At 45.7% G+C, this 10,107-nt stretch overlaps 1 protein-coding gene across 1 annotated transcript; it reads right to left on the bottom strand.

Moving 5' to 3' along the window:
- Positions 1 to 5,546: 5,546 nt before the first annotated feature.
- Positions 5,547 to 9,490, bottom strand: LOC137599077 (solute carrier family 25 member 44-like). Its single transcript, XM_068319758.1, has 3 exons — positions 8,869 to 9,490; positions 8,566 to 8,693; positions 5,547 to 5,735 (listed from the first exon to the last, which is right to left on the bottom strand). The coding sequence occupies exons 1-3, from the start codon at positions 9,488 to 9,490 to the stop codon at positions 5,547 to 5,549; spliced, it is 939 nt and encodes a 312-aa protein (XP_068175859.1).
- Between the last annotated feature and the right edge of the window lie 617 nt (positions 9,491 to 10,107).

The following is a 10,107-nucleotide window of genomic DNA, read 5'->3' as shown; positions in this document are numbered from 1 at the left end:
CATTGTACCCCCTGATGGCACGGGGCACGAAGGAGGACCTCAGCCTCTCTGTGGAGGCGCTGTGTGACAGCAGTCTGCCGCTGAAGGTGCTTCTCTGCTGGGAGAAGGTGGTGTGTAGGGGGTGCCTGGTGTTGTTCATGATGGCCTTAATTTTAGACATGGTCCTGCTCTCCAGAAGCATATCCACAGAGTCCAGGCTCAGCCCGACCACTGAGCCCGCTCTGCGGATGAGTCTGTTCAGACGGTCCATATCTCTTTTCCTGGCCCCCCCACCCCAACACACAATGGCGTATGACAGCACACTGGAGACTACGGACTGATAGAACATGAAAAGGAGCTTAGGACAGATGTTGAAGGAGGCCAGCCTCTTTAGGAAGTACATCCTGCTCTGCCCCTTCTTGTACACACAGTTGGAGTTGAGTGACCAGTCCAGTCTGCTGTCTAGCTGCAGTCCCAGGTACTTATAGTTTTCTACCACCTCCACCTCACTGCCTTTGATGATCACCGGCTGTGGAGAGGGAGGTGCCCGCCGGAAATCCAGAACCATCTCCTTTGTCTTGGAGATGTTGAGCTGGAGCTGGTTCTGTTGGCACCACTCCACGAAGTCAGCCACCAATGCCCTGTACCCCCCCTCATCACCCTCCCGGATACATGCCACTATCGCGGTGTCATCGGAGTACTTCTGTATGTGGCATGTATCCGAGTTGTGCTTGAAGTCTGATGTGTAGAGGGTGAAGAGAATGGGGGATAGAACGGTCCCCTGTGGCACCCCCGTGCTGCTGGTCACCATAGAAGACAAACAGTCCCCCATACGGACGTACTGGGGTCTGTCCGTTAGGTAGCCCGTAATCCAGCTCACGAGGTAGGGGTCCACAGCCATGGAGGTCAGTTTATCCTGCAGGAGCTGGGGCTGGATGGTGTTGAAGGCACTCGAAAAGTCGAAGAAGAGCACTCTGACGGCACAGCCCCCGGCGTCCAGGTAGGAGAGTGTGCGGTGGAGGAGGTACATGACAGCATCGTCAACCCCAACCTTGGCCTGATAGGCAAACTGGAGAGGGTCCATAGCACCCTGCACCTGTGGACGCATGAGCTCCAGGACCAGTCGCTCTAGGGTCGTCATTACGTGGGAGGTAAGAGCGACCGGTCGGTGGTCGTTGAGCTCAGTAGGGCGTCCTTTCTTGGGTACAGGGACAATGCAGGAGGTCTTCCACAGTGACGGGACCCTCCCCAGCCGCAGACTGAGGTTGAACAATTGTTGCAGGGGGTCCCCTTATGACAGGAAAAGTTAGAGAGTTGGTTGACATGATGCAGAGGAGGAAGGTAGACATACTGTGTGTCCAGGAGACCAGGTGGAAAGGTAGCAAGGCTGGAAGTTTAGGAGCAGGGTTCAAGTTGTTCTACCATGGTGTAGATGGGAAGAGAAATGGAGTAGGAGTTATCTTGAAGGAGGAGTTTGTTAGGAATGTGAGTGATGAGTATGAAGCTAGAAATCGAAGGTGTGATGTTCAGTGTTGTTAGTGGGTATGTTCCACAGGTAGGATGTGAGCTGGAGGAGAAGGAGAAGTTCTGGCTGGACTTTGGTGAAGTGATGCAGAGCATACCTAGAAGTGAGAGAGTTATCATTGGTGCAGACTTCAATGGACATGTTGGTGCAGGTAACAGAGGTGATGAGGAGGTGATGGGCAGGTTTGGTATCCAGGAGAGGAATGCACGAGGACAGATGGTAGTTGACTTTGCAAAAAGGATGGAAATGGCTATAGTGAATACTTTCTTCCAGAAGAGGCAGGAGCATACGGTGACCTATAAGAGTGGAGGTAGGAGCACACAGGTAGACCACATCTTATGGAGATCAGTGAAGGAGATCAGTGACTGTAAAGTAGTGGTAGGCAAGAGTGTAGCCAAACAACATAGGATGGTGGTCTGTAGGATGAATCTGGTGGTGAGGAAGATGAAGAGGACAAAGACAGAGCAGAGGACAAAATTGTGGAAGCTGAAAAGGGAAGAGTGTTGCATGACTTTTAGGATGGAGTTAATACAGGCTCTGGGTGGTCAGGAAGTGCTGCCAGATGACTGGACAACTACAGCTAATGTGATCAGGGAGACAGGTAGGAGAGTACTTGGTGTGTCATCTGGAAGGAAAGTAGATAAGGAGACTTGGTGGTGTCCAGAGGAGAGATAGTGAGTATATTGGTAGAAGGATGCTGAGTTTTGAACTGCCAGGCAGGAGGCCTAGAGGAAGACCAAAGAGGAGGTTTATGGATGTAATGAGGGAGGACATGAAGGTAGTTGGTGTGAGAGAAGAAGAGGCAAAAAGGACAGGGTTAGATGGTGGCAATTGATTCGCTGTGGTGACCCCTGAAAAGAAAATCCGAAAGGAAAAGAAGAAGATATATATATGTGTGTGTGTTTGTGTGTGTATACATATATATATATACACAGTATATATATATATATATATATATATATATATATATATATATATATATATATACACAGTATATATATATACACACAGTATATATATATATATACACAGTATATATATATATACACAGTATATCTTTTATATATACACAGTAAATATATATATATACACAGTATATATATATATATACCAATGGCTGGATAAAGCTGGACTGACAGACAGCACAGAGGCACTGATCATGGCAGCACAAGAACAGGCCCTAAGTACAAGAGCAATACAGGCCAATATCTACCGCAGTAGAGCTGACCCAAGGTGCAGGCTATGTAAAGAAGCCCCAGAGTCAGTCCAGCATGTGGTAGCAGGGTGTAAGATGCTCGCCAGCTCAGCATACGTGGAAAGGCACAACTGAGTAGCTGTGATAGTGTACAGGAACATATGTACCCAGTATGGACTAAAAGTACCCAAATCCCAATGGGATATACCACCAAAGGTGGTTGAGAATGACAAAGCTAAGATCCTGTGGGACTTCAGCTTCCAGACTGACAAACAGCTGCTGGCTAACAAACCGGACATAGTGGTGGTGGTGGACAAAGAGCAGAAGAGAGCAGTGGTGATAGATGTGGTGATTCCAGCTGACGCAAACATCGGGAAGAAAGAACACCAAAAGATTGAGAAGTATCAAGGGTTGAAAGAACAGCTGGAACAGATGTGGAAGATCAAGGTTAATGTGGTCCCCGTGGTAGTAGGAGCACTTGAGGCAGTGACCCCCAAACTGGAAGGGTGGCTCCAGCAGATTCCTGGAACAACATCTGAAGCCTCAGTCCAGAAGAGCAGTCCTAGGAACAGCTAAGATACTGCGCAGAACCCTCAGACTCCCAGGCCTCTGGTAGAGGACCCGAGCTTGAGGATGACACACAGATACCACCCCACAATGGACTAATGGACCTGAACATAATGTCCCACAGATGTTCTATTGGGTTTAAGTCAGGGGATCGTGAAGGCCATTCATTTGTTTCAATTCTGTCATCCTCCAGGTATTGCCTGCATACTCTTGACACATGAGGCCGGGCATTGTCATGCATTAGGAGGATACAAGGAGCTACTGCACCAGCGCAGGGTCTGACAATGGGTTCAAGGATTTCATCTCGATACCTTATGGCAGTCAGAGCACCATTTCCTAGGCAGTAGAGGTCTGTGCATCCCTCCATCAATATGCCTCCTCAGACCATCACCGACCCACCACCTGTACGCCACTCCACTCTTTAACCTACGGGCAGAGAGGAGATAGGAGAGGTTCTTGTGGTATGTCCAAATGATGTCAGAGTGGACCAGTCGGCCACTGTCTGAACCTTGGCAGGGTTGGTAGTTATCTGTCCCTTCTCCACCACAAAACCCAGATAACTCACAGAAGGAACATGAAATTGACATTTTTCGGCCTTGACATACCAAAAAATGTTGTGTTCTCCAGAAGCCACTGCAACACCTACCTGACTTGTTGAATATGTTCCTCAAGAGAACGAAAAAAAATTAAAATATCGTCCAGGTAAACAAACACAACGATTTAGCATATCTTTACCTGGAAACACAACAGGCCCATTAGTCAGAACCCTCTCTAATTTTAACTAGATGGTATGTGTTCTGGCAATGGATATTTGTTTTTCACTGTGATACTGTTCAAACTCCTACAGTCAATAAATGACCACAGAGTCTTGTCCTGCTTTTCAAAAAACATTAGACTGCCCCTAGTGGCGAAGAAGATGGACGGATCAAACCCCAAGTCAGAGTAAAAAATGTACAGCATCCTTCTGAGGCTTGTAAAGGTTGCAAAGACAACTACTGGGTAATGTAGAACTAGGGACTTGGTCGATGTCTGGGTTGTGAAGCTTCAATCAGGGCAACCCCAAGATGAAACCTTTCTAATAACGATAACTTAAACTGTTTTAATGGCCCAAGACTGCTTTGGCTTTGGTACAAAGTAAATACAGTAATCCCTCGTTTATTCACACTTCAAGATGTGCGGCTTCACTACATTGCGGATTTTTAGTTGATAGTCACGTGATACCATATGTGTGTACTATTGTCTGACAGCATCCGTGTGTACACTGCATTCTTAGATTCACGGTTTGTCCTGCAACTTTACTGTAAGACAAAAGTGTTTTAAACAGTCTATAAAACTGTTGGAAAAGGTAATACAGATATGGTGGTTTAATCAGTGATGTGCAGTGAGGTTCAAGGCGGCTGATGTTAAAGTCAGTTCTATGAGTCAAACAGAGTGGCATATTTGCCATTAAATTGGCAGCCTGATATAAAAAACTGGTAAAAAAAATCTTTTAGGACACAGTTCAGTAGCAAGCAGCCTCACCTCACTTCATATTAGACTACCAATTGATCAAAACAAGATTTAATTGATAAAAGCAGACAAATATCAGAAATGAAATATCTGCTTTGAACTTCAGATCGGGAAATGACCTGCCCTGTTCAAACTGTGTGGTACAGTTATAATGTATTTAACCAGTTTTTAAAGTAAAAGCTGCTAATTCACTGGCAAATGTGACATTCTGTTTGACTCGTAGAGCTGACTTTAACGGCGGTGCCTCACGGCCGTGAACCTCACCGCATGTCACTGGGTTTAATACCAGTATGGGGAGGGTTTCGCGGGTGGTCCTGGAACACATTAACCATGAGTAGATAGATAGATAGATAGATACTTTATTAATCCCGGAGGAAATTGCATTATAACGAGGGATTACTGTACGTACTGCAGTCACCATCTGGTTAGTTGCACAAACTGTTGTGACTGGTAAGAGCCTTCCTGCAACCTCTGTTTTCTCCACTGAAATGATTCCTGAACAGGATTATAAAATGTGTAATACAATGAAATTCTGACCAAATTTTAAAAAAAAAAGCTTTAAGGCTGGAATCACTTGTCTGCGTTGTGCAGCCAACACAGTCAAGTATAAACCAGAGTCTGCTGTTTATTCATGTCAGTATGATCACACAGGTTCAGTTTCTTTTTCTCCAGACTGTTGTTTCATCATTTCTTTCATCCATTGCTGTAACAGGATCCAATGTGAGGCCTACAATCGCAGGTGGTTCATGTTTTTTTCCACCCAGGTGTCGTCTACCAGTGTCTTGAATCCACCAGCTCTGACCGCAAACTCATTCTTTTAAGGGTCTCATAGCCAACAGTCAGGACAATGGCAGCGGGTACGGAGGAAATGATGCGTGCAGATAGTCCTTTGGTAAATCCCAAATAGCCCTCCTCTGCAATCAGCTGTCTGAATGTCTTGGTAATTGTTGTCCTTTCAACCTAAAATGAAAACAAACACAAATAAAGTACTGTAATGTGTGTTTGTTTGGAACCCCAAACTAGAATCAATGGTTAACTGTGCAGTATCTATACTGAGTAAACCTCATAGCCATGACGTTTTTCACACACAGGCCTGGACAAATGGGGGGAAAAAATGATTAAAAATTATAAATTGCCTCTAAACTGAAATCACATTTTTTGGACACATCACCCATCACTGTTCTAGACCAGCGTGGACCACAGAATGAAGTGTGAACTGGTAGCTAGAGAGATGTCAGTTCTCCTCCTGAACACTGCTGAAGTGCCTGTGAGCAAGGTTTGTGTGTGTGTGTGTGTGTGTGTGTGTGTGTGTGTGTGTGTGTGTGTGTGCGCGCGCGCGTGCGTGCGTGCGTGTGTGTGTGTGTGCGTGCATGATGTGTCTTTGTATCAAGTGTAGAAAGACTTTTCCCATTGGGGATTAATAAAATTCCTAAAAATTAAAAAGTAGAATTAAATTAATCAAGAATTAAATCAAATTAAATTAATCAATTCATTTTCTTAATGAGCAACATTGTACATCATTACTGTTGGTTGACTGTTGCATTTACTAATTTTATTGTCCAACTAAACAAATTGCCTGTTCCTAAAAAACACAAACAAAATAAACAAAACAATCAGTTGATGCTTTCAGCACCACAAGATCAAACACAGCCATCCATCCATCCATCCATACATCCATCTTCAACCGCTTATCTGGGCCAGGTTGCGGGGGCTACAGTCTCAGGAGGGAAGCCCATACTTCCCTCTCCCCAGACATCTCTTCCAGCTCCCCCGGGGGGATCCCAAGACATTACCATGCGATCCGAGAGACATAGTCCCTCCAGTGTGTCCTAGGTCTTCCCCGAGGTCTCTTCTCAGTAGGACATGCCCGGAACAGCTCCCCAGGCAGGTGTCCAGGAGACATCCGGAACAGATGGCCAAACAGCCCTACAGCTGACTCTGCTCGAGCTGGAGGAGCAGCGGCTCTTCTCCGAGCTCCTTCCGAGTGACTGAGCTCCTCACCGTATATCTAAGGGTGCACCTAGCCACTCTACAGAGGAAACTTATTTCAGTCCCACAAGGGACACGGTCAAATTCCTTATCCAGATCCACAAAACACATGTGGACTGGTTGGACAAACTCCCATGAACCCTCGAACACTTGATGGTGTGCTGCGACCGGGACAAAACTGCATTGTTCCTCTTAAATCCGCGGTTTGACTACAGGTCTAATCTTCCTCTCCAGTACACTGGAATAGACTTTCCCCTGGAGGCTGAGGAGTGTGATCCCCCTATAGTTGGAACACACCTTCCGGTCCCCCTTTTTGAAAAGAGGGACCACTGCCCCAGTCTGCCAATCCAGAGGTACTGTCCCCGACTGCCATGCAATGTTACAGAGACGTATCAACCATGACAGTCCCTGCATATCCAGAGACTTGAGGTACTCCACCAAGGAGCTTGGTAACCACCTCGGTGACTTCAGCTTGGGTGATGGATGAGTCCAACTCTGAGATCTCAGCCTCTGCTTCCTCTGTGTAAGACATTGTTGCGGGATTGAAGATATTCTTAAAATTATCTTTCCACCACCTGACAATATCCTCAGTCGAGGTCAGTAGCTCTCCGCCTCTGTTGTAAACAGTGTTGGCTGTGCACCACTTTCCCCTCATGAGGTGTAGAATGGTTTGCCAGAATTTCTTCAAGGCAGACCGATAGTCCACTTTCATGGCCTCTCTGAACTCCTTCCAGACCGGAGTTTTTGCCTCCGCGACTACTTGGGCTGCAGTATGCCTGGCCTGCCTGTACTTGCTAGCTGCCTCTGGAGTCCCAAAATTCAACAAAATTTGATAGGACTCCTTCTTCAGCTTGACGGCATTCCTTACTTCCTGTGTCCACCACTGGGTTCGGGGGTTACCGCCGTGACAGGCCCTAGAAACCTTGGAACCACAGCTCCTTGCAGCCACCTGTTTGCCAAAAGACACCCTAGCAGGAGCATAAAGCCCCTGACAACATAGTTCCCTGGATCATTCTGGCACTGAAGACTCTGTCTGTGTGTATGTGTCTCAAATCATTCAGCGCTTCTGAGGATGGCACCAGGCTTTCTGAGGTCATGAAGGTTCTGTATGAAAAATCTACTATTTAACCATATTTGGAAATGCTTGCATAACTGTCGGTATCTGTGAACAATTTTTGTCTGCAATAGATATGTCCTCACGAGGTCCGCATGATTAATAATGCTGTATTCTAAGATAATTTTGTGAAACTGTCGACTTGACATTTTGTGTTAACACCTAGAGATCATGATGTACCAACTGAAACCGGTTTAGAGCAGATATTTCGAGGTTAAACAATAGGTTCACCGTCCACAATCCTGCCTTTTAGGGTAATAAATTATGTGTGATCCTCTCTTATCTTTGCAGTCGTTTGCACCGCTGCAGCTCTTGTCTGTATGTCTCCGTGCCCAGAATATTCTGTAATAAAGTTTCGAAGGACTGTTCATCATCTCCAGCCTTTATTCGGACCTCCAACATTCTCACTACCCGAAATCAAACGAACACGCATAGAAAGAAGTCGGGCTTTCCTCCAACAGCACCCAGACTCCCCCACCACAATAAGGTGGCAGTTCTCAGGGGAAGAGATAAAACACAAACAAAATAAACTAAAGAATCGGTTGAGGCTTTCAGCTCCATAAGACATTTCTCTCTTACATGCCAGCAATATCTCAAACCTTTGAACATACTAATTAACCTGCATTGAAGTTTTTATATTTGTTTCAGTCCAGAAAAAAGACAAATTGATTCTGCATGTCTGTTTACCTGTACTCTGGCTCTGATCACATCCATTGGATTAGTGATTGTTGCAGCAGTAACAGCGGCTAACGGTCCGGCCACAGCTTGTAGAATCAGATGAGGGCAGTCACTGGGGGCCAGTTTAGAAAGTTGTTCTGTAGAGTATTACATATATAAACTGATGAATAAATCTGGGGAAGTTTTTTTTGACTCATCAATAATTAAGAAAAACACTGACAACACAGTCATTGGTAATAAATGATAAATCACAAGTTTGATGTTTTTGGAGACAGTGCAATTGGTGTCAAAAACCAAAAATAATCTCCTTACCAGCATAAAAATGGTAGAAAGGCCACCAGACAGCACTTTTCGGCATGGAAGTGAGTAAAGAAGCCCCATATCCCCTGTAGAAGCCCAGGAAACCATCAGCAGCAAAGATTTGAGACACAAGGTTCCTGGTTTGCCCAAACATTTTTTTGGTCTTTCCAGTCTCTGTGTTGAGTCGAAAGCGGGTGAGGTGCTCCTCTTGGCCCTGCATCATTAGATGCTGAGAGACAACATCTATGGGAACAGTGATGCTTTGAGCAACCAAAGAGGCCAAGCCACCCGCCACCAATGACTTGACTGTATTGTTCTCAGAATAGTAGGAAACATATTTTCTTACTAGCTCATAGGTTGTAACGTATGCCTGTCCTGAGATGAGAGTAAGTAGGTTGACCATAAATCCACGATAAAGACCTCGAACGCCATCTGACCGCAAAATCTTGAAGAAGGCATCAAAGGTACCATTATAGAGGGATTTGCCCTTCTGCACCTGCAGTCGAGTTCGGATGAGAGCGAATGGGTAGGCTGTGGCCCGGATGCTCACCGACACGAACATACCAAAAGAGTAGAACTTCCTTTTATCAAGGTCCTCCCATTCGATGATCTGTATTTTTCCTTTCTGATGCATTCTGCTAGCAGGAAGCGTCCACTAAACAACAACAGACACCTCAAGGAACCAGTTTTCAGTAGCTTTGACAGATGCCACCTCCCTTCTAGTATGCGTGTGCTTAAACTTAACATACTTTAAAAGCAACTCATCTCCATGACAACTAAGCAAACTTCAAAGACAATGAAAGCAGGATTTTTGGACTTTGATAATTGCCATAAATGCAGTTCTGGGTTCGAGTCCTGCTCTGTGCAGAGTTTGCTTGTCCACCTTGTGTCCGTGTGGGTTCTCTCCGTGTTCTCCGGCTTCCTTCCAACTCCAAAAACATGCGCCTTAGGTTAATTGGCCGTTCCAAAATTGCCCGTAGTGTGTGAACGTGCATGGTTGTCTGTCTCTGTGTGGCTCTGTTGCGCACTGGCGTTGTGCCCAAAGTTTGCCCCACCTCACACCCTAAGCCAGCTGGGATAGAGTACAATGGTAATAAGAAAACAATCTCACCATCAGCTGTTTAACCTCAACCTCTCTCCACAGCAGTACGAACTCAATGGATCTTAGAGGGAAAGGTAACTAACTGTGATTCAAGATCTAATCAGGTTTGTAAGCAATGGCGAGGCATGGTGATGTCGTTAACGTGTCTC

Source organism: Antennarius striatus, chromosome 1, assembly GCF_040054535.1.
Source record: "Antennarius striatus isolate MH-2024 chromosome 1, ASM4005453v1, whole genome shotgun sequence".
Classification (NCBI taxonomy): domain Eukaryota; kingdom Metazoa; phylum Chordata; class Actinopteri; order Lophiiformes; family Antennariidae; genus Antennarius; species Antennarius striatus.
Note: the sequence above shows the minus strand (reverse complement) of the source record. Positions and strands in the feature narration are given on the sequence as shown.

Excerpts from the sequence above, each read along its gene's own strand:
- LOC137599077 (XM_068319758.1), bottom strand. The coding sequence starts at position 9,490 with ATGCATCAGAAAGGAAAAATACAGATCATCGAATGGGAGGACCTTGAT. Across the intron at positions 8,694-8,868 it reads TTTCTACCATTTTTATGCTG|AACAACTTTCTAAACTGGCC; the intron begins GTAAGGAGATTA and ends AATACTCTACAG. Across the intron at positions 5,736-8,565 it reads TGATCAGAGCCAGAGTACAG|GTTGAAAGGACAACAATTAC; the intron begins GTAAACAGACAT and ends TTTTCATTTTAG.